The sequence below is a fragment of the Oncorhynchus masou genome, chromosome 3 (assembly GCF_036934945.1).
Source record: "Oncorhynchus masou masou isolate Uvic2021 chromosome 3, UVic_Omas_1.1, whole genome shotgun sequence".
Lineage (NCBI taxonomy): Eukaryota > Metazoa > Chordata > Actinopteri > Salmoniformes > Salmonidae > Oncorhynchus > Oncorhynchus masou.
Window position 1 is genome coordinate 32880301 of NC_088214.1, and position 24520 is coordinate 32904820.

At 44.8% G+C, this 24520-nt stretch overlaps 1 protein-coding gene and 1 long non-coding RNA gene across 2 annotated transcripts in view; one reads left to right on the forward strand and one right to left on the reverse strand.

Annotated features, from left to right (window-relative positions):
* LOC135514840 (neuropilin-1a-like) overlaps positions 1 to 24520 on the forward strand; it is a 51465-nt gene that overhangs the window by 14100 nt on the left and 12845 nt on the right. The window contains exons 3-7 of the mRNA XM_064938498.1: positions 11304 to 11485; positions 14145 to 14372; positions 16469 to 16639; positions 18316 to 18482; positions 23958 to 24113. Coding sequence (XP_064794570.1) covers positions 11304 to 11485; positions 14145 to 14372; positions 16469 to 16639; positions 18316 to 18482; positions 23958 to 24113 — 904 coding nt within the window. The remainder of the gene's footprint in view (positions 1 to 11303; positions 11486 to 14144; positions 14373 to 16468; positions 16640 to 18315; positions 18483 to 23957; positions 24114 to 24520) is intronic.
* LOC135514844 (uncharacterized) lies at positions 14262 to 16743 on the reverse strand. Its single transcript, XR_010451738.1, has 3 exons — positions 16658 to 16743; positions 15634 to 15703; positions 14262 to 14407 (listed from the first exon to the last, which is right to left on the reverse strand). It is a non-coding gene; the product is annotated as an uncharacterized LOC135514844 (long non-coding RNA).

Here is a 24520-nt window from a genome sequence, read left to right on the forward strand (position 1 = left end):
TAGTACACAAGTATAAACACCATGGGACCATGCAACCGTCATACCGCTCAGGAAGGAGATGCATTCTGTCTCCTAGAGATGAACCTACTTTGCTGCGAAAAGTGCAAATCAATCCCAGAACAACAGCGAAGGACCTTGTGAAGATGCTGGAGGAAACAGGTACAAAAGTATCTATATCCACAGTAAAACAAGTCCTATATCGACATAACCTGAAAGGCCGCTCAGCAAGGAAGAATCCACTGCTCCAAAACCGCCATACAAAAACAGACTACGGTTTGCAAATGCACATGGAGACAAAGATTGTACTTTTTGGAGAAATGTCCTCTGGTCTGATGAAACAGAAATAGAACTATTTGGCCATAATGACCATCCTTATGTTTGGAGGAAAAAGGGGGAGGCTTGCTAGCCAAAGAACACCATCCCAACCGTGAAGCACAGGGGGTGGCAGCATCATGCTGTGGGGGTGCTTTGCACTTCACAAAATAGATGGCTTCATGAGGATGCAAAATTATGTGGATATATTGAAGCAACATCTCAAGCCATCAGTCAGGAAGTTAAAGCTTGGTCGCAAATGGGTCTTCCAAATGGACAATGATCCCAAGCATTCTTCCAAAGTTGTGGCAAAATGGCTTAAGGACAACGAAGTCAAGGTATTGGAGTGGCCATCACAAAGCCCTGACCTCAATCCTATTGAAAATTTGTGGGCAGAACTGAAAAAGCGTGTGCGAGCAAGGAGGCCGACAAACCTGACTCAGTTACACCAACTCTGTCAGGAGGAATGGGACAAAAATTCACCCAACCTATTGTGGGAAGCTTGTGGAAGGCTACCCGAAACATTTGACCCAAGTTAAACCATTTAAAGGCAATGCTAATTGAGTGTATGTAACCTTCTGACCCACTGGGAATATGATGAAAGAAATAAAAGCTGAAATAAATGATTCTCTCTACTATTATTCTGACATTTCACATTTTTAAAATGAAGTGGTGATCCTAACTGACCTAAAACAGGGATGTTTTACTCACACACGCTTTTTCAGGATTAAATGTCAGGAATGGTGAAAAACTAAGTTTAAACGTTTTTGGCTAAGGTGTATGTAAACTCCCGACTTCAACTGTATGTTTAACTCTGTATAACCCATGTCCTTCCTCTATTAGGGCAAAGTGCACTCCAATCATTTTTACCCCCTGCACAGTGGCACTGCCAGCCTGTTAACATCTTGGAACAATGATCTTTGCAGTTGAACTATTTGTGAACTTCACGACTGGGTTTCACTGAATAGCCACATCATTTGGAGTCACTTACATAAACATGACAGGAGGGGGTGAGTCCCAAATGGCACCATATTCACTATATAGAAGCCCAATGGGCCCTGGTCAAAAGTAGTGCACTAAACAGGGAATAGGGTGCCATTTCAGATGCAAAAATAATGTACCATCCTGTGTATAAGTAAAGACTTCCTCCAGAGGACTTCTGTTTTAAGCAGAAAACATTCGCTTGATATATAAATAGGTATTAACTGTTCTATAATTCTGATTTTGAGCAATTGCGTTCCTTGTTATTTCTCAAGACTGTTGTCATGATTGTTTGGATGGGTTTTCCAAAGCAAATGTAGTCACTCATATTGGCTTAAACCAGACGAAACTGTGCTGTGTCCCAAATGGCACCTTATTCCCTTTATAGTGCATTACATTTGTGGGCTCTGGTTAAAAGAAGTGCACTATATAGGGTGCCATTTGAGACGGAACACTGTGTGTGTTCTGTTTACCCACACACAGACAATGGATGTAAAATGTGCTCTTCAGTCATCTTCAGTCTAAAGTGCATTTTAGTAATCAGAGCATCAGAGGTCCTTTGCCTCCCTACTGATCAGCGGGCTGCAGTGCTGCACAGCCAAATGAAAACACATGTCAGATTAAGGCCTAACGAGCAGATTAACGAGGAGAGAGTTTAGACAAAACTCAGATTCAGAGCAGTGCTGCACTGCGATCTCACAGCTGCTTTCCCTCCCTGGATTTACAGAACAGAAAGCACCCACTTCCAGATGTCTTCAGGACTTAGTAAACGCCTCGAGTCACAAGAACTGCGTACCAGACCTGGGTTGAAGTACTCTTGAAATTATTTCAAATACTTAATCTGTGCTTGATTGACCTTGCCTGGTTTAAACAGACCAATAGAATAGTAGCACACCAAGCTCATCTGTCACTCCAGGCAGGCTAGATCAAACATTCAAAATATTTGAAACGTTTCAAATAGTATTTGAACCCAGGACCTGCTGTCTACAGCATGTTTGTACAAAGCCTGTCCCCCTTGACAGTGAAAGTTCACTGTGAATAGATACCATGGTAACATGATGTGTGTGCGTGTCGGTGCTAACAACAGTCATGAGACACTGAACATCAAACAGCCAAATATGGCAACCTGGTCTCGGAGCATTTCATTTTATAATTTTTGGGAAATCCGAGACACTCCATTTCGTATGATATGTTACGTTTTGTATGTTTTGTATTGATTTGTGGATGCTCATCATCCATTTAGTATGATAAATAAAAAATTACAATCCGTATGATATGTTAAGAATTTGCTAAATGTACAATATTTTACGAATTTGCTAAAATTATAATATGCTACGATTTTGCAAAATATATGATATGTTACGAATTCTAATTTGTAGTGGCTAACATTAGCTAGGCTAGGGGTTAGCATTAGGGGAATAGGGTTAAGGTTAGGTGTTAAGTTAAAGTGGAAGGGTTAGCTAAAAGTAGTTGAAAAGTTGCTAATTAAGCTAAAATGCTAAAGTTGTCCATTATAAGATTCAAACATGCAACCTTTGAGTTGCTAGATGTTCAGGTTATACACCCACCCATCCACCCTGACCAACCACCGACCATTCATTTTTACCTTTAGTAACCTTCTGTTTTATGTAATCCTACCAAACATAATATATCATACTAATTTGAGTGTCCCAGATTTAGCTTTACTATGTTATGTCTAATCTATGAGACAAAGCTGAAAATGGTGCAATAGTGCTTTTGACTCTGTTTGTATCATGTGATTCTAGCTTTAGGCGATTTCAGAGTGGACAAAAGGTCCATAGGAATGCAGGGAGACGTCTTGCTGCTGAGGTCAGGATCTCTAAGGGGTCAAAGGTGAGTCAGACGGTTGCCCAGTTAGAGTGTCCTCAGTTAAAGGGAGGATGGTCTATATCACTTCAGCATGGCAGAGGCTGCGTCTCAAATGGCACTCTATTCCCTATCCAGTGCACTACATTTGACCAGGGCCCATATAGGGAATAGTGTGACAGATAGGAAGACAGATAGGAAGTTAGGGTTAGCCGCCCACCAACAGCAGGGACCCTGGCGGAGAATAACTCTCTATCACGAGTGGCATGGAGGAATGCAGTCTAAGGCACGCCTGTATCAGGCGTCACTACTATGCCTTGTATCTGCTCCTCACGCAACACAAGGCCCTCAGGCTGACCCCCAAGTCTGTCTGAACTCATAAAGCAGCATTGTTTATTAGGCGGGACCGGAGAGGACCAATGATGTGCACCGAGTGTACAAAACATTAAGAACACCTTCCTAATACCTTTCCAAGCCAACTCGTCATATTATAGCCGCTAACTGCTACACACAGCCTACATAGTTAATGTCACCATATTAGGTAACCTTGTCACCATCATAGCTAGTCAACATAGATACTAGTATAAAACCCACTACAAACATGCAGCACAGTGTACAGTCAGCAAGCAGTTTAGCAGTGACACCGTCGGGCCCCGGTCGCAATAAATTAATATAACCAAAAGCTTACCTTGATTTAGAACAGTTCCAGTGGATAGCCATTTAATTGTACCTTTATTTTACTAGGCAAGTCAGTTAAGAACAAAGTCTTATTTTCAATGATGGCCTAGGAACAGTGGGTTAACTGCCTGTTCAGGGGCAGAACGACAGATTTGTACCTTGTCAGCTCGGGGATTCGAACTTGATTCGAACTTGCAACCTTTCGGTTACTAGTCCAACACTCTAACCACGAGGCTGACCCCCAAGTCTGACTGGCCATAGCCAGCTAGCTAACATAGCACCCCTCTCTATTTGAGATCGGTGTTGGAGAAGGATAAACTAGCTTGGTGCATTCGCTAGCTAAGTGAAAGTGTTTTATTTTTTATGATTTTTTTTTACAAAATATGAAATCTCTCTCTCACTCTTGCTTTTCCTTAATTTGTTAAGAACTGTTCAACTATTGTCTTTCTCTCTCTTTGAGACAACTACTCACCACATTTTGTGCACTACAGTGCTAGCTAGCTGGAGCTTATGCTTTCAGTACTGGATTGATTCTCTGATCCTTTGATTAGGCAGACAACATGCCAGTTCATGCTGCAAGAACTCTGATAGGTTGGAGGACATTCTCCAGAAGTTGTCATAATGAGTGTGTAAGTCTATGGAAGCTGTGAGAAACATGAGCCTCCTAGGTTTTGTAGTGAAGTCAATGTATCCAGAGGAGGACGGAAACCAGCTGTCCTCCGGCTACACCATGGTGCAGAGTTACTGTAGACTTTCATTATTTTAATAAATTATTTGATGATGTTAATATATTTAGTATAGTTTTATCTTTGAAGGATAACATTTTTAATGTTTCTCTATTTTTATTTTTATGAAATTCACTGAGGAGGATGGTCCTCCCTTTCCACCTGAGGAGCATCCACTGACTCCAACGTGTCCCACAGTTGTGTCAAGTTGACTGGATGTCCTTTGTGTGCTGGACCATTCTTGATACACACAACAAACTGTTGAGCGTGACAAACCCAGCAGTGTTGCAGTTCTTGACACAAACCGGTGTGCCTGGCACCTACTACCATACCCTGTTCAAACGCACTTAAATATTGTGTATTGCCCATTCACCTTCTGAATGGTACACATATACAATCCATGTCTCAATTGTCTCAAGGCTTAAAATACTTATTTAACATGTCTCCTCCCCTTCATCTACACTGATTGATGTGGATTTAACAAGTGACATCAATAAGGGATCATAGCTTTCACCTGGATTCACCTGGTCAGTCATGGAAAGAGCAGGTGTTCATAATATGCATAATATAGAGCGAACACTGTTGAAGCCATCGCGTCTCCATGTTGGTTCTCCCTCTCCATTGTGAAAAAGATTTTGGAAGCTATGGATATGCATTTATTAATGTCTACATTTGTTTTTACCACGTTTATTCCACTAGACACCTTAATGCATACGTAAAATTATATAATTATATAATTACGTAAAATTATATAATGTGAGTGAAACATTTAAAAAAAATCTTAAATATATGTAATTTTGTCCTTGAAACATTTAATTGAAATAATCTAGAGTTCTATTAATTCCTATGGAGGACTGCTCCGACTGAGGTGACAAGTGGCTTCGAAACGCATCTCATTGGCCAATACATAGCATCAGCAATCTAGTGTTTATATACATCATTGGAGAGGACAGCATACGTCTTGAATACTTGACTCATTCTCCATACGACTGTGGAGGAGTTGGAGATTAGACTTGTGTCCCAAATGGCACCCTATTCCCTGTATAAGTGCACTACTTCTGACCAGAGCCCTATGGACCGTGGTGCACTAGAATCGTAAATAGGGTGCTGTTTGGGATGGAGATCAGATACCCTGTCCCCCCCGGCCACTCAACGGCTTGTAATTCGGAAAGACTAGAGGGCTATCTATCACCACTGACTACAGTTGTATCAAAACAGAACAGGCAGTGGACTGGAGTACAGCTGTAGTCTAAAAATAAGAGATACTGCTGTGTCCTCTGCCTGCCCATGTGGATAGAAGAGAGTGGACATGGTCTGGTCACTCTTGTGAATCAACTCAAAGGTGTTTGTGTTTTTCAGGTGTGCTGTGTAGAAATTGATCATTGACATCTTTCTAATGACCGCCAGGACAAACATTAATGTATTGATAAGTACGTTGTTGTGCTATAATATGGATGAAAAATAGCCTTGATCACCAATCATCATTAGGACTCCAGTCACCATGTCTGTGTTTCCATCTCGGGGTCAGTCAGACACTACAAGGCTGAAACAGAGGTGTTTGTGGCCAGCCGGCTGGAATCACACAGCCCAGTAAGCCCCATTAGGGAACACTGCTTTTCTTTCAGAGAGAAGGTGACAGTGTTTGTCTGGCTGCCTGTCTATCTGTCCGGAATGCGTCCCAAATGGCACCTAATTCCCTACATGGGTACTGGTCAAAAGTAGTGCGCTATATAGGGAATAGGGTGCTATTTGGGATGCAGACTTTGTCTGTCAAGCTGTGCGGAGAGGAGGCCATTACCAGGGGAGGTTGAGAGGAGGTTGAGGTGGTGAGTTTGAGTTAATTAACATCATATGTTTTGGGGAGTGGGTTCCGTCTCTGTGAGGTATGTCCCCTCAGGCTCAGGCAGAAAGGGGTGATAAACTTGTCTTGGTGACAAATACTAAAACCAGGTCAAAACGCGGCCAGACTGACAGTGTTTATTGCTTTCGCTAAACTCACTTAAATGTGTAGAAGGGTAGACGGTGTGTCATCTGACAAAGGGCTCTTTTCCCGTTAACTCTCAAAGGCATATACGTTTCATTTTCAGTATTTAGACTTGGGTACACACTTTAAATGTTTGTTTAACCTAAACGGTACACTGACTGAGGCATTTGGTATAGTGACACATTTAAGTGGTTGGCCCCCTAGGTTCAATTTGACTGTATTTGTTCAAGGCCTGAGTAGACAGGTGTTTTGTAACGTTGTGCTCATTAACAGTGGCTTACGCTGTTTCTAGACACCTTAGCTAGACCTGTAAAATGGCGCTCTATTGTTGAAGACCCAGGTAATTATGGTACGTTGTTTGTCGACACCCAGCAGGTGAGGATCACCTGCGTGTGGCCGAAATTTGCAATGTCCTGTCTGGTCCTTAAGGGAATCTGTCTATTATCCTCTGCCTATGTACATTGTGTAGCTTATGATCACCTGTAAAAACACGTGGTTGTTAATGCACCAGCCAAGAGATCCTCATAATCAATCAATACCATCAATCAAACTCCAAACATAAAACATACATGAATTATGACGACAATCTTTTGCACCTGACTAGTTTATTGGTCACAGACAGTCACAGCTTAGGGTATAAAATGTGTTTCCAATGTTTAAATGAACACTGCATTATAAAATCTATTCATTCTGTTCACGGCAGGCTTTATTTGACCTGTGGGAAGCGTTTTAAGTGGCCTCTTGTAAAGCACTAGTGCTCGCACTTCAGTGATGTTGTGTATGTATGCCATTTTTATTCATTTGCATCATGCCCCACTCAGATGGACTCGTAAAAGCAGCACCATGGGGAGATAGAATGCAGATGGCTATACAGGCCTGACCTGGGGCTTTCATTGCTCACTGAGACAGCCCTATTAACCAACCAAAAATCTATCCTCACACCCTTGTTAAATAGACTACTTTCCCCCTTATTGTCCAGTAGAATCGCTGGTTAGGTTATTCATGGCCTCTTAGGAGAATGGTCTGGTAAGTGCTTTACTATGGTTCACTACAAATACACACACACACACACACACACACACACACACACACACACACACACACACACACACACACACACACACACACACACACACACACACACACACACACGCACACACTACAATAGCAAGTCCATCTGGGGCTTAAAACAGTAGTAACCTTCTTGTCCTAAAGTAAGGACTTCCTTAACAACTGAATGTGATATTCTAACACAATAATTGTCCTCCTATATCATATATCTTATTACCATTTGGACTATGCTAGTTGTGTTACCTTACCCTCCCCACGGCTATATTCTCTCCATCATCTATCATCTGGAAGGCATCATGGGAACGTTTACAACCCGGCCAGCTTTTCTTTACTTGCACGCACGCACGCACGCACACCACACACACACACACACACACACACACACACACACACACACACACACACACACACACACACACACACACACACACACACACAAAATACTCGCTGGGAATAAATCAGTGTGCCTGCAAGGCTAGCAGCCTCCCTCCATCCTCTCCTCTCCTCTCGCTAGAGAAGTCAAGTCATTAGTGATTCCACTGGCAAAGCCACGCTCAGGGTTAATTCAGCCTGCGGTGTCAAACAGGCTGGAAACTGGAAACTGTCGATGGACGGACACACTCTGTCTGAGTCTCAGCCGGGTCCTGCTCCAGGGCAGATGGAAAATGTCTCATCAGACACAGTCAGACATACCGTTAGCCAGACACAGCTGTAACACCGTTGCCAGAGACAGAGACACACTTCCAGGACAAACTCACTCACTCCCAGTCACTCCCCCGGCCCTAAAATTAGATGCAACCCTACAGATGGTGTGTCTTAGAACAGAATGCAACACTGTGCCTCCCTGCTGGTGCAGACAGACACCAACCCCTCCCTCCCTTTCTCTCTTTTGTCTTTCTCTTTCGCTCTCTCTCCTCGTCCTCCCAACCCCACTCCGTTTGCAGTTCAATTGGGCCAAGCAGCTGAGGAGGATGAGCAACCCCATCCTTCCCCCTTTATTTCCACACAGACAGCAAAAAGAACCCACAGTGAATCCTACAGGGAAATTAAAAAGAGGAGAGGTGGAACCCTTCATTGGTGATCTCTAATCCACCCGAGGATGGGGAGTTTTTGGGGGAGTGGGACAGAGACAGCCGTCGTCATCAAGCCTGCTTAGACAGCAGCCATGGGATTAGGAAGAGTCAACTATACAGGATTCAGAAAATACTAATTCACCCTTGAGTACCATCCAGTACTTGCATTGTTGCTGTTTTCATTTTACATATTGATCCCATTATGTGTGATCTGTGGGGTAAACAAAACGGTTAGTGTGTTCACATTGATTCATGTGGTTAGAGTAGATACTATTGGTTCACGTGTTGTCCATATGTTAGCAGGCTGGGTTACAAAGATATACTCTCTCACACACACACAAACACACACCCCAGAGAGGTGCCTGAGAGCCCAATGAGAGAACAAACCTGGCCTCTAACAGTTGCCTTGAAAAGGGCATTGTCTAAAACCTCACGTCAACAGCTTTTTACAAGGGCTTGTGTTCTTAGCCATGAGAAAACAACTTGTCCACAGAGAGAAATTCCTATGCCAATGTACCATGATGGGGCTGTCTACGTACAGAATCAAACTCCTGGGCAAACTTGCTGATGAAGTAGCTGTGTGTAAAGCCTAGGATACGTCCCCAATGGCATCCTATTCCCTATATAGTGCACTACTTTTGACCAGGGCCCTGGTCAAAAGTAGGGCACTACATAGGGAACAGGGTGCCATTTGGGGCGTAGCCCTAGACTTATTTTTGCAGGCCAGGCAGAGGCTGTTTCCACAGCTGGCTCAGAAAGGAAAAGGGTTGTTGGCTCGGCTGTGCCTGGAAAAAAAGTAGTATGTTCTCCAACAGGCACCATGAGCTCATCATTTCATCTCCGCATTTCACACACATACACACGGTCACACATGAGAGAGAGAGTGCCTTAACAGTTCACACCCAATTACGTTTAATGTAATTAGGTACAGTATTAAACAGAAGGGTTGGGGTTGGGTTCATGTTTTGTGGACAGATTCACTTTAAACGGGAGTGACAACTTTCGCGAGAACTTTACTTCTGGGTAACCAGGATTAGGGTTGGGTTATCCTCCACTTGTTCTCAAACACTCACACACAGACGTTACAGTACACACACAGACGTTACAGTACACACACAGACGTTACAGTACACACACAAACATGTACGCACATTCTAGTACTGTAGAGATTAGAGAATTATCTTTGTTAGCTGACCCAGAGTGGTAGGGCACAGGGAATGGGTCTATTTAAGAATGAGCTGATAATATTTCAGGTGATAATGTATGAGGTTATAATGTATGAAGTGACCATGTATGAGGCGACAATGCATGAGCCGATAATTTATGGGTCGATAATGTGTGAGGTGATATTGTCTGAGGTTCCCATGGAACACTGATAACAGAGGCAGATGAAGTCCCCTCTGGAACATACTGCTCCGTGGGAGTACAAACGTTCTCATGTTTCCTCATCTTGGTTGTCTTGTTATTATAACCCTCCCAGTGGGTATAGACCCTCAGGAGTTACCTCAACTCCCATATCATTCATCCATAGCATTCTACAACGGTCTTTTCATCTCAGTAGATTGAGGGCGTGTGGTCAAATCTCTAAACCTAACAAAGGAGTTGGGTTTAAGGAGCAGAGCTATTGTATGATTAACCCAAACCGCTGTCTGAGTTGGTCTTGGAATGACGCTATGTGCAACATAGCCTGGAATCCAAACTGATTGTTGTTTCCGTATTGTTTGATCAACTCTGGGGCCTTTTTCCTGAACCAACAGGTGTGTTTGACTCCCCCCTCCCCTTTCTAGCTCTAACTTGGCTGACAGCTTCTTTATTGAGGAAAATTATACTTACTCTGCCTGTGACATGTGCTTGTCCCAGCTAGCTATCTTAGGACGAATGTACTAACTGTAAGTCGCTTTGGATAAGAGCGTCAGTTATATAACTAGAATGTAAATGTTAATGTCCAGTCTGAGATTCAAAGGTTGGGGGTTCAATTCCTCATTCACGCTATAGAAACAATATGGGCTCCAGCCCGTTCTTTATTATTATTTTTTAATATTTATTTTTTTAAATCTCCCCAATTTGGTATCCAATTGGGAGTTACAGTCTTGTCTCATTGCTGCAACTCTTGTACGGGCTCGGGAGAGGCGAAGGTCGAGAGCCGTGCGTCCACCGAAACACAACCCAATCAAGCCGCACTGCTTTTTGGCACAATTTCAACTTAATCCGGAAGCCAGCCGCACCAATGTGTCGGAGGAAACACCGAACACCTGGCGACCGTGTCAGCGTGCACTGCGCCCGGCCCGCCACAGGAGTCACTAGTGAGCGATGGGACAAGGACATCCCTGCCGGGCAAACCCTCCCCTAACCCAGACGATGCTGGGCCAATTGTGCACCGCACCATGAGTCTTCGGGCCACGGCCAGCCATGACAGAGCCTGGACTCAAACCCAGAATCTCGAGTGGCACAGCTAGCACTGTGATGCAGTGTCTTAGACCACTGCGCCACTCGGGAGGCCTTTCTACGGGTCGTTCTGGCTCTGACAAGGCTTTATACTACTACTACTACTACTACTACTACTACTACTACTGCCACACTATTGTTAGCTATAGCAGCAGCAGTTTTGTACAGTAAGTCTTACACTGATCCTCTCCTATGTCTTCTCCTCAGGTATGACTATGTGGAGGTGTTTAACGGTGGGGACGAGAAGGCTCCAACCCTGGGGAAATTCTGTGGGAAGATCGCCCCCTCCCCTATCATCTCAAGCGGCAGCCAGCTTCTCATCAAGTTTGTGTCCGACTACGAAACCCACGGGGCTGGATTCTCCGTACGTTACGAGGTCTTCAAGACAGGTCAGCCTCTTTGGTGTTGAACCGTTTGTAAAGTATTTCTAACTATTGTGTGTTATTACTTGTGTCCCTCTGTTCAAATACAGACTTAACGTCTTAGGGGCAAATTCTAACTTCCACTTAAGTCACATGTTCACTTAGTGATTCATTGATAGCAACGGGAGACTAAGGGAAAATGCGGCTTAAGTGGGAGTAAGGATTTGGCACTAAGAGGCTGAGTCTTCTGTTCAAGGTTTTACAGGCTCAAGTCTCAGAGAGAGAGAGAGAGAGAGAGAGAGAGAGAGAGAGAGGAGAGAGTGAAAGAGAGGAGAGAGTGAAAGAGAGGAAAGAGTGAAAGAGAGGAGAGAGTGAAAGAGAGGAAAGAGTGAAAGAGAGAAGTATAAAGAGATAGAGAGAGAGAAATAGAGAGAGAGAGAGAGTAGAGAGGATGTACCAGACAGGTGCAGGAGACCCCAGGCTCATTTAGTTAATGGGCTGTTTGTCATTGGAGGATTGAGGGTGACCTACACATTAAATGGATGCTCTGGCAAGGATAGGCTGAATCTAGAACAGCAGAGGGAGGTAGAGGCGGGGGGAGTTGGGTGGGGCAGCCAAATGTGGGTTGTTTTAACCAAGAGTGCGCCCCAAATGGCACCCTATTCCCTATATAGCGCACTGTATCTTCAAAAAGTTGTAGTCAGAAGTAGTGCACTATATAGGGTACAAGAGGGTATAATTTGGGACACACCCAAGTGTATGAGTTAAAAATTGGCCCGCCTACATAATCCCATGACATGTTGGAGTCCCCTCTTGTCACATTTAAAAACCCATTACATTCGCAAAAGCATATTGCCCTGTTGTTCCCTCTATGGCTATGCTCCCATTTACCAATGTAATATACTGTGACAAACCAAGCTACGGCGCTGACTACAAGTCTACCATTACAAAGAGAGAAACGCAACACTGGAAATGGTCGTAAACGACTCTCGTGATGACGACAAGCACCATTTGTGTTAAAGATAGCATATCGTCAGGGTGACTAATGAATATGGCTTGCGTCCCAAATACCACCCTATTCCCTACATAGTGCACTACTTTCAGCCAGAGCCCTGGTCAAAAGCAGTGCACTCACTATATAGGGAATAGGGTGTCATTTGGGATACAACAAACAAATGGAGCACATCTGCCCGCCATTGCCAGAGCTCCTCCTCTCATTGACCACATAATATGCATCAATGGTCGTGTAAATGATACACACCGGGTCCTCCACAGAACCGTAAGGCTATATCTGTCTAGCTCTCTCCTCTCACTGTCGTTTCACTGCCATTCCTCGAACCAAAAACACGTCTTGTGGTTTTGAAAGACGGCCATTTTTACAGAACCACATCAAACTGTGGCTTAGATAGGGAAGGGTCTCCATCAAAGTGGGTGGAGTTTGGCAGGAGATTCATTGATGGGCGTATGTGCAGGAAAGACAATCTCTCATCAACACTGTGTGCCTCTGTCATCTCGTCTTCCTTACAAAGAGCAGTCGATGTTACAACAGTAACCTGGGCTTGCACATGCCCCTTTATGACAGGGGGAAGAGGGTCGAGTGACTCCCTGGCTTTTGGACTGAGGTGAACTGTGTCTGTCTTCATAGGCATGTGGGGGTCTACCAACAGGCTCATAGGTCCTGTACACTGTACTATGCATTATGAGCAATGGTTTTGATACAATTATGTAAAATAATTACACAAAGCATTGTGGAGACAGCGCAAGCTCTCTGTTGTGTCACCAGAACCGTTGTATCGAACATGTTGTACATTAGTTGTAGAAGCTGAATGTGTACAGGGGCCAGACAACCATGAAAAGAGCTCTTCAGTCTTCACAGTGGGGATGGGTCTCTTCCTGACTGAGACTCATTGGGGGTGGGGTGGAGTGAGGGTGAGGGGTTTGTTGGGGTGAGGGATTTGTTGGGGTGGGGTGAAGTTGGGATGAGGGGTTTGTTGGGGTGGGATGTAGTTGGGGCGAGGGATTTGTTGGGGTGGGGTGAAGTTGGGATGAGGGGTTTGTTGGGGTGGGGTGCAGTGGGGGTGAGGGTTTCTTTGGGGTGGGGTGTAGTTGGGGTGAGGGATTTGTTTGGGTGGGGTGCAGTTGGTGTGAGGGGTTTGTTGGGGTGAGGGGATTGTTGGGGTGGCGTGCAGTGGGGGTGAGGGGTTTGTTGGGGTGGGGTGTAGTTGGGGTGAGGGGTTTGTTGGGCGACGTCTCCAAAAACAACCCAGAGTGTTTGTGTCTGACTGCAGCAGTCAATAAATACCAGACGGTTCCCCCCAGTCAAAACACAGACATAGCCAGCTAGTGGCACCGAGGGTATGACCAATAGGAACAGGCTCAGTGGACACCTCAGTGATAATGGAGTAAATGGACTCAGGGCCCATGAACCATTTATGACAGTGGCCCATCAAATAATCCTAAATTACAACATTCTAGTTATGGCAACACCTTTCTTGTTTTCAGATCCTCAACTATGATTATTGTTACAGGCATATAAGAATGAAGCTTATTAACTGCATTAATACATTTAATACAAGCTTGAAGACAAAAACCTACAGCCATTGACGCAAATATTATTCATCAAAACAGGATAATGACATGCAACGCTTAACATACAATACATATTCCTCTCTCAACTTCTCCATAGGGCCTGAGTGTTCCAGAAACTTCACCTCATCCAAGGGCGTAATAAAGACGCCAGGCTTCCCAGACAAGTACCCCAACAACCTGGACTGCACCTTCATGGTCATCGCCCCCAAGATGTCCGAGATCGTGGTGGACTTCGACGCGTTCGACATGGAACCTGACACCACCCCTCCACCCGGGGCACTGTGTCGCTACGACTGGCTGGAGATCTGGGACGGGTTCCCTGCAGGTGAGAAAGGGAGGTAGGGAGGGAAATGTGAAGGGCTTGTGTTGAAAAAGAAAGAGAGAGGGGGAGAGAATGAAAAAGATCACCAAAGAGAGAGATGGAGGAAGAAAGAAAAACAGATTTGTCTCATCAGCCAACAGTGCTATTGTTTTCACCCACCAGGCCACACAGATTGATTTAGCACATTAAGGAGACAGGCAGAACCTACACTATTCATGGTCTACAGTGATGGTTTTTCACTGGAATGCCTTGCCCGGTCTCCATTGTTGTGTGATTGGGCTGAGGTCTGAAGAGAAGAGGAGGAAATGTACATTGAAAAGCATCAGAGTGGTGCCTAGCTAGGCACACTGCTTTGTCTGTCTCCCTGAGACTCCCTCTATACTAGGGCCTTGCCAGGCTAGGGTCTTCGTCCCAAACTAGAACACTAGAAAGGGAATAATGTGCCATTCGAGACAGGACTGGCACAGCCCTTTAGAAACTATCACACACCTCATAGCTGGGCTCCTCATAGCTGGGCTCCTCATAGTTGGGCTCCTCATAGCTGGGCTCCTCATAGCTGGGCTCCTCATAGCTGGGCTCCCCATAGCTGGGCTCCTCATAGCTGGGCTCCTCATAGCTGGGCTCCCCATAGCTGGGCTCCTCATAGCTGGGCTCCTCATAGCTGGGCTCCTCATAGCTGGGCTCCTCATAGCTGGGCTCCCCATAGCTGGGCTCCCCATAGCTGGGCTCCTCATAGCTGGGCTCCTCATAGCTGGTCTCCCCATAGCTGGGCTCCTCATAGCTGGGCTCCCCATAGCTGGGCTCCCCATAGCTGGGCTCCTCATAGCTGGGCTCCCCATAGCTGGGCTCCCCATAGCTGGGCTCCTCATAGCTGGGCTCCTCATAGTTGGGCTCCCCATAGCTGGGCTCCTCATAGCTGGGCTCCTCATAGCTGGGCTCCCCATAGCTGGGCTCCCCATAGCTGAGCTCCCCATAGCTGGGCTCCCCATAGCTGGGCTCCCCATAGCTAGGCTCCTCATAGCTGGGCTCCTCATAGCTGGGCTAGTGCTGTATACATGCCTGCCAGGACTCTCAATAAACATGTTGTCTGTCCCGGTGTCTGCTAAAGCTTTGTATTTGCGGTGTGTAGATGTGTAACAGTCCAGATAGCAGACAAAACACTGTCGCCTATATCCCAGAGAGTTATTTACTTTGTCACAATACATTTGACAAAAAAGAGAGGGAAATGGAGACAAAATAGGGAAGTAAACATTCAATATATTACCTTGACACATAATTGGAGTTGAGGGACATTTTTTCTGTGCCATACACCTGTCATTTTGGAGTCACGTTGACTGAAAATAAGAATAGAGTGTATTTCTAAACACTTCTACATTAATGTGGATACTACCATGGTACCGGATAATCCTGAATGAATCAGGAAAAATGATGAGTGAGAAAGTTACCCCCCCAAAAAAAGCATGCTAACCTCCCCTGTTATTGTAATGGGGGTATGATATTTGTGTGTCTGTAACTAACCACTCATCATTATTCATGATTCCTTCAGGACTATCCGTTATCATGGTAGTAGTAGAAAGTGACTCTAAAATGACACAATATATTACCATTACTTTCCATTGGGCACAAGCTATTCTGAAACACAACCAAAACAAACAGGAAATGTTTCCAACAAGTTTGTGGAGTCACAAGCTTGTAGTTTGTCATTGTGTGCTAGGAATATGAGACCAAATACTAAACGCTTGACTACTTGAAAACTTTTGGCCCCCTAAAATAGGAGGCCTACAGTATGTTCAAAAAGTGCTCTAATTTCTAAACGGTTCACCCGATACTGTATGGATGAAAATACTCTCAAATTACAGCAGAGTGCTGGAGTATTGAGCTAAAACAACAACAAACAATTCACTGTCCCAATACTTTTGGAGCTCACTATAGCTGAATCATGATGTTGTCTTGGCACCTACTGTCATAGAGTTGACATAACACTGTGTTATTGTCTTTCTGTTCCTCTTTCTGTTCCTCTTTCTGTTCCTCTTTCTGTTCCTATTTCCTTAACTCTCTCTCTCTCTCTCTCCCTCCCTCCCTCCCTCAATCCCTCCCAGTGGGTCCCCACATCGGGCGGTACTGTGGTAACAGCAGTCCTGGACGGGTCATCTCCTACACTGGGATCCTGTCTATGACCATCAACACTGACAACGCCATCGCCAGAGAGGGCTTCTCAGCCAATTACACTGTCAGAGAGAAGAGCCTGCCACAGGGACAGACACCAGAGGGTTAGTACAGCCTCCTACCTCACGTTAAACCTTGTCCCAGCCAGAACTGCCATGCCACAGACTTGCATCCTGCACAGGGGGCGTACTTGTATATAACTCCGGGGCCACAGTGTCCAACTCTAAGTGCACTCACAGTAGGTGGGATTGGGGCAGGGAGGGGATTAGCTGGGATGGGGGCGGGGAGGGGGAGGTCAGGAAGGACAGTGTGTGGGCTGACTGGTGACACAGGGTCTAAATGCCTCACAAACACACAGAGCCAGGATGGTCTTAAGACACCACATCCCAGAGAATAAGAACAGTCTATGTCCCTCCTATCTCCTCTCAGCTTTCTGTTAATTCTACCATTTCTATTCATGAGTCTACTCCTGTTCGCTCCTCTCAGCACGCAGCGGCAGAACCTCAAAATATCCACATATCACTGCAATCTAAATGAAAGACCTTATCAGAGACTATTTCAACAGTTAATGTGATCAAAGCCGCAGTATGGAGTGTTCCAAGTGATAAGATTAAGTCATCAGGGGAACAGGAGGAATACTGATATCTGACAACATTACATTCCATCCGCCTTCCTCTCATGTAATGGAAAAAAAAGTCTAAACAGTTTTAAGAACATTTCGGCACACACATTTTTACTTCCAACCTGACTGATAGGGAAGTAATAGTGAGTGTGTGTGTGTGTGTGTGTGTGTGTGTGTGTGTGTGTGTGTGTGTGTGTGTGTGTGTGTGTGTGTGTGTGTGTGTGTGTGTGTGTGTGTGTGTGTGTGTGTGTGTGTGTGTGTGTGTGTGTGTGTGTGTGCGTGTTCGTATGGTGTTCTATGTTTGGTTTTTTCATCCTGCAACATTTAAAATAAGTAAAGAAAAACATTAATTCAATAAAGACATGACATTGTTTGCGTCAACGTGTGGGCCTACGCTTGCTTTTGGGAATCTCTTAATAATATTTGACATTATTAACTTATTAATAACATATCTTGAAAAAAAAGCTACTTTAAAAAAGGATGCTTCTAGTTTGTGTGTGTGTGATTTTTTTAGAGATGTCAAGAGTTAGTCAACCCAGTACCTCTGTGGTGTACTCTGTGGCTCGTTACGGAAGGTTCTAGATGTGTCATCTTTGAATGGCTCCAGCTGAGATATACAAGAACGTGCTGTTCTTTTCTTCTGACTCAGTTCAGAGAGTCTTGAGGAAGTTCGCGTTTAGTTCCAGTAAGACACAGTTCTTTCCCATTGCATTTCTCTTCCAAGTTGTCTTCGAGGCCAAGACCTCCCTGAGTCACACAACATCTCTTTAGAGACTGACAGGACAAGACAGAGGATGGAGACTCATAGCCCTCACCCTAATTCTAACCCCAAAACCTAACTCTAACCATAACCCCAAAAAGTTGCTGTTTAACAACAGAGTTGCCGTTGATGGTCTATTGATGATTTAATCTGTCAAACATTTATAGCAGTGTTGCTCAAATTCTTGTCCTGGGGACCCAAAGTGATGCACATTAAACATTTCCCCTAGCCCTCAGACACCTAATGATAAGTAGATTAGCTGAAACCACTGTGTTAGTAACAGGACAAAAACTAAAATCGTCAACCCCTTGGGTCCCCAGGACCAGGATTGAGAAACACTGATCAACAGAGGACTGTCCAAATAAAGTCTAACTCAGGTTCTATATCTCTGTTGACAGACTTTAAGTGTGTGGAGGACCTGGGGATGGAGTCAGGGGCGATCACCTCGGATCAGATCACTGCCTCCTCTCAGTACAACTCTAACTGGTCTCCTGAGCGCTCCAGACTCAACTACAAAGAGAATGGCTGGACCCCCTCTGAAGACTCCAGCAGAGAGTGGATTCAGGTAAGAGACAGCCCTGGGGCAGCTGGGTTACATGTGTGGCATCTGCGTCCCAAACAGTTGGAAAGTAGTGCACTACATAGGTGAATAGAGTTACATATGTGTGTCAGTGACAGTACCAATGCTTTTGGCTGCGTCCCAAACAGTTGGAAAGTAGTGCACTACATAGGTGAATAGAGTTACATATGTGTGTCAGTGACAGTACCAATGCTTTTGGTGCGTGTAAAACATCATGGCTGCACATGAAGCCCTGGGTTGAGCAACAGTTGGTTGTTCTAGACTCATCCCGGACTGTGTGTTTTGTCCTTCACCGCTACCAGTTCGGGCAGCTACTGTCATAGTGAAAAGTTTTAAGAGTGCACACAGTCCGGGGGTTGTAGGCAGACAGTGTGGGAGACTCAGGTCTGTCTCCACCAGTCTGAACCAATGACACGGCTGTCTGCCTGCATCCCTAATGAGAAGTGTGTGATCCATTAGGTAGGTGTGTGTGTGTGTGTGTGTGTGTGTGTGTGTGTGTGTGTGTGTGTGTGTGTGTGTGTGTGTGTGTGTGTGTGTGTGTGTGTGTGTGTGTGTGTGTGTGTGTGTGTGTGCGTGCGTGCGTGCGTGTGTGTGTGGTGTGTGTGTGTGTGTGTGTGTGGTGTGTGTGTGTGTGTGTGTGTGTGTGTGTGTGTGTGTGTGTGTGTGTGTGTGTGTGTGTGTGTGTGTGTGTGTGTGTGTGTGTGTGTGTGTGTGTGTGTGTGTGTGGTGTGTGTGTGTGTGTGCGTGCGTGCGTGCGTGCGTGCGTGCGTGCGTGCGTGTGCGCGTGTGTGCGTGCGTGTGTGCGTGCGTGTGTGTGATCCTTGCAGCACAGGTCATGAGGGTGTTCAAGAATGACATTCTTGGAAAAATAAACATCATAAAGTCACAAACAAGACAGATTGTGATCGAGAGGCCAGACTGACTAGACTAGTTGGCATTTGGGTTGATTAAGCTCCTTCCTACACACACTGTCTAACAGGGACATGACTTCTATAATCTAGTTTGGTAAAGGTAGCAACACCCTCAGGGGGATGCTTCTTGTTGTAAATGCAGATTGTTACATGAGGCTATTCTGTAACACTACTCTACACCAACACTCCAAACACGATGAACTGAACAGACTGTGTTTTCCCCCCCAAAACAGAACTCCAGCAGTAAAGTGGTTATATTGTCTTTCAATATAATCACACTCCAATAACTCTGAACTGAGCACGAACATGTACTTCAAGATTGCATTACTAGAACAGAATAGAATAATAATAATAGAATAGAATAATATGTCATGTATTTTAATACAACCAAATGCAATAACTGATATGAACTGATATGAAAAAAAAACACATTTATCAAATGGACTTCCCCCATAGTTTGACCCCAAAGCATTTTGCAAATGTGTCGCGCTTCAAACCATGGGAAGTCTGTAAATCAGGGTATATAATTACATGACCACAGAATAATGCAGTAACACAGTCTAAAGGATGGGAAGGCACCACAGTGTCCTGGTTTTGGCCTCACTCCCGAACTCTCTGGGAGAGGAAGAAATAGCCTCCCCATGGGTTTGTGTGGGGGGTGTGTGTGTGTGGTGTGTGCATGGGTTTGTGTGGGCTGTGTGAGTGACAGAGGACCCCTGGGAACGTCAAGCCCCAGATGGACTTGCTACTGTAGTGTGTGGGTGTGTGTGACTCTGCATGGGTTTGTGTGGGCTATGTGAGTGACAGAGGACCCCTGGGAACTGGCACTCTATGGTGAAGCTGTAGTGTTACCATAGAGCTGTACATTCCTTATAGCCTATCCTGGTAAATCCCCTAGAGTTTCTATATATTCCCCTCCGCCTTCAACAAAGTCATGGCAACCCCTTTCTAGCACACAAGCCACGCTGTTAAGACTCCTTGAGCCACTTGAACATTTGATCCATGTACTCAATGGTATTCGTGATACAATTGAGAATCATGCACAGCAGTGTAATTAAAGAGCCCGTCAACAAATCTGTATAAATTAAAAACTGCTGAGATTGTTTGCCAAAGGCAAAGTCCACTTGAGTACACATGGGCTTGAGTCCACTTGAGTACAGAGGAGTTGTGGACAGTGTCCTGGGTTGTCTTGGCACGAAAGACCTTGTTGCTCTGCTTCAGTCCCAGTCTCAAGTTGATCTCGCAACCAAACCAAAGCCCTTTATTATGATAGAAACCTCTGAGCTGAACACTCTGTCCACCGTTTCCTATTCTATCTGACATGAACTCTGCAGCGGCCGGCCAAGCCTATTGGCCAGACTTCCTCTATGAAAGGACTGATGCTAATTACTCTCCCATATTCCTAATTACTCAACACTTGGCAGCGTTGACACTCTGTGGCTGAAAATAAAACCCTCTGCTCAGGCCTTTAATGGAGAAAACAATGGGATGCAGAAACGGCTGCATTCATCAGCCGGACCGTGACTAAATGAGATTGAACAAAAACATTGGCACATCCTTCAAAACAGGATATTGGTGTTTTTCTGGCGAGGAGAGAAAGAGCTTGTAACCAGCACTAGGCTGCTGTGACTGACTGCTGTGACCCACTTTGTCACGAAAGTGCTGTGTCATAACTGTGGGGTGAGACTGGACAAGATCAGGACAAGAAAAGGGTTCTGACCACATGCAGGGGAAATAAAGCTACGACGTTCACTGAACAAGGTTCTCTAAAGTGACAGAGGCACTCATGGGGAGGTCAGTTGAGGGTGTGGCTTGGCGCTTTTGATCATGTTAACATATTCTACATCAGAGATGGGCAACTTTGGCGGGAGTGGAGGCCACAAAAAAAACGGAACTCATCATGAGAGGCTTTGTTGGCTCGTGAGTCTGCGTGCCCACGTCCATACCAGAAGATTTTACAATTTACAAGTAATTCCATCCAATTCTACTCATTTAGCCACGGGGCAGAGAGAAAAATGTGCAGTTTTATAACTAGTTAATGACTAAAGCATACCAGAATAATTGAATTCTTCTACAGTCTTCAACCATGATGCCCAACGTTCCTAAATAAAATGCCACGCTCAGTCTATAATAAATCTTCCAGTATGATTCTGATTTGTTTCTTCTGACAAGTGGCATTGGATCATATTATGGGACCTAAATATCGCATCCTTCGTGTTGTCTCTTAGGGTGATGGGAACTCCTCCAACAGTCTCTGAGGACTCCTTTGTTTTCATCTCTTTCCGCTAACAACATTCACTCGCAGAGCAGCCAGGCCCAAATGTGTTCTACAGATGTACGGCCCTTTCCTGGTTTCCAACGTCACAGACCCGAGACAAACGTTTCTCCTCAAGCAGTACGCCTCTATAAATACTTTGTCTTTGGAGAGGAAGGAAACCTTTCCTGCATAAGCTTACCTCACAGGTTTCAATAACATGTCAATCTCACTGTAATTCAAAAACGGCCAGGTTGGGGATAAATTACGCACAGTGATGGGTTGGCAGTTTTATCCATAGCTGTGGCATCCGGGGGAAACTTGCTATCGACATGGGGCCTAGATATATCCCTTTAATATAAAAGCCAAGATGATCCAATTAAATCAGCAGACTACCTATACAGCCAAAGATTTGTCATAAAGGAGCCTAAAGCTGTAACGCTCGCTGCTGGGAGAGAGAGAGGAGGACCAAGGTGCAGCGTGGTAAAGTATTCATATTCTCTTTTAATGAAAACGAATACTCGAACAGGAAATAACAAAACACGAGAACGAAACGAAAACAGTCCTGAACGGTGAAAAACAAACACAGAACAGAAAATAAACACCCACGAAACACAGGTGGAAAAAGGCTACCTAAGTATGATTCTCAATCAGAGACAACTAACGACACCTGCCTCTGATTGAGAACCATACCAGGCCAAACTCAAAACACAACATAGAAAACCGAACATAGACAACCCACCCAACTCACTCCCTGACCATACTAAAACAAAGACAAATCAAAGGAACTTATGTCAGAACGTGACAAAAGCACACATTACTGCCAGGCGACATTAAAATAAAAAATGGTGTCCTGGAAATAGTATCAATAAAATGTTAACTGTTGACTCAATAATAGAATTGTATGTATTGATGGCACAAACATGAATTAGGTAAGTCATTATATTCAGTTGAAGTAAGACTAATTCAGTTGAAGTACTACTTGTCTGTGTCCCAGATGGCACCCTGCTCCCTACAAAGTGCCTTACTTTTGACCGGAGCTCTTGTCAAAAGTAGTGCACTGTAAGGAATAGGGTTCCATTTGTGACACAGCCTCTGGCTAGCTGCACTATGCTGCGGAGTGGGCCACGCACTATAGCATACTTCATCATAACAAAATTCATCAACCTCAAAAAACCTCTACCTCAAAAACACAACTCATCATTTAAACCCCCTTATAGTAGAAGGCATGGAGCTGCACCGTTTTTTAGGCTATAAATCAATATTATCTCAAAGACTCTCTCTAACGGTTCTCTGAAAGAAAGATGCTCTACTTCGATGACGCAAAAAAAGCGACTCAAGACAAAAGCACAGACACAAACACACCCACACTAATATCATGAAGCAACCAACCGTACTAAGCCCCACCTAGTTTAAAGTACATAAATATTTAATACATGAAGCCCAGAGCAGAAGGGTGGCCAGCAGGCAGCCCTGCCTTCCATTTCCCTGTGCCCTTGAGAGACCAGGGTGTGTGTCCCAAATGACACCTTATTCTCAATATAGAGGGCCCTGGTCAAAAATAGTGCACTATATAGGAAATAGGTTGCATCCCATTTGGGACACAACCCTAAAGAGACCAGCTGCTCCCTGCAGCTCAGGAATTCCCCAGACAGACAATGGAGTCTCTCTCTCTCTGCTCTGCTGGCCAGGCCAGGCGGTGGAGCTCACTTCCTGTGGACCTGCCCCTGCTCCCAGAGGAAGGGCCAACGCTCCTGTTTTCACCGTCAGACGCATTATGGCCTTCCCACCGGTTCCGTCCTGTCCCCCACAATCGGCCTAACAGGCCTCGCCCTGCTCAGAAAGTAGGCAGAGGCTCTATGTTCATTCATACAGAGTGTTTTAATTACATGGTCAACACTGACAACCCACTTAACAGACCACATCATGAGTGGCTCTGTCAGTAGCTGCCCCCCGAAAGGTAGCTGGAAGTGGCTTCTGTCAGATCTTTTCTATCACGGTTAGCGGGTTAGTTGGCAACTTCCTGCCTTTAAGCCCACTGTATATGATGCTCATCCACATGCAGGACATTGAGAGTTATACTGCAACCAATTAATTAATTGGCTATTTTCTTCGTTTGCACCTAGCAAGACTTCTGTGAAGTTAAAGAGTTTTGGTTGATTTGGATGCAGGAATAAAGCACTGGGTAGCAGCACTATTCCCTGTGCAGGTCTTTCAGTCCTTTATCTCTGTTTTGCCTAATGCATGAGCTAACAGGGTTCAAGCTAACTGGGTGTTTCTGGGTTGTGTTGCCAGGTGGACCTGGGATTTCTCCGCTTTGTCTCAGCCGTGGGAACACAGGGCGCCATCTCCAAGGAAACCAAGAAGGAGTACTTTGTCCGCTCCTACAAAGTGGATGTGAGCTCCAATGGAGAGGACTGGGTCACAATAAAGGAGGGATCCAAGCAGAAGGTAAGACTGACTCATAAGATCATTTTTAAACCTTTTGTTTAAATGATCATAAAGGTCTTTACTGTCTCCCGGCCTAGAACCCAAAGAGCAGGTAAAGGAGAAGCAAGAGAAGTTATATACATGACTAATAGAAAGACTGGGTTCAGTCAGATTTGGAAATCAAAACCACACATTTCACAAGAGGGCAGATTTCCTGTACTCTGGACAACAAACACCAGGGGAATCTGTCCCATTTTACAGAACAGATTCAGACATTTCTATTTAACATATGTGACTGAGGTAAACGATTTTGTCTCTATTCTTCTGGAATAAAGCAGATGTGTTTCTGCTGGACATCATGATGACATCCTTCCTCTTTTCTTCTTCATCTTCTTCTTCATCTTCTTCATCTTCTTCTTCATCATCTT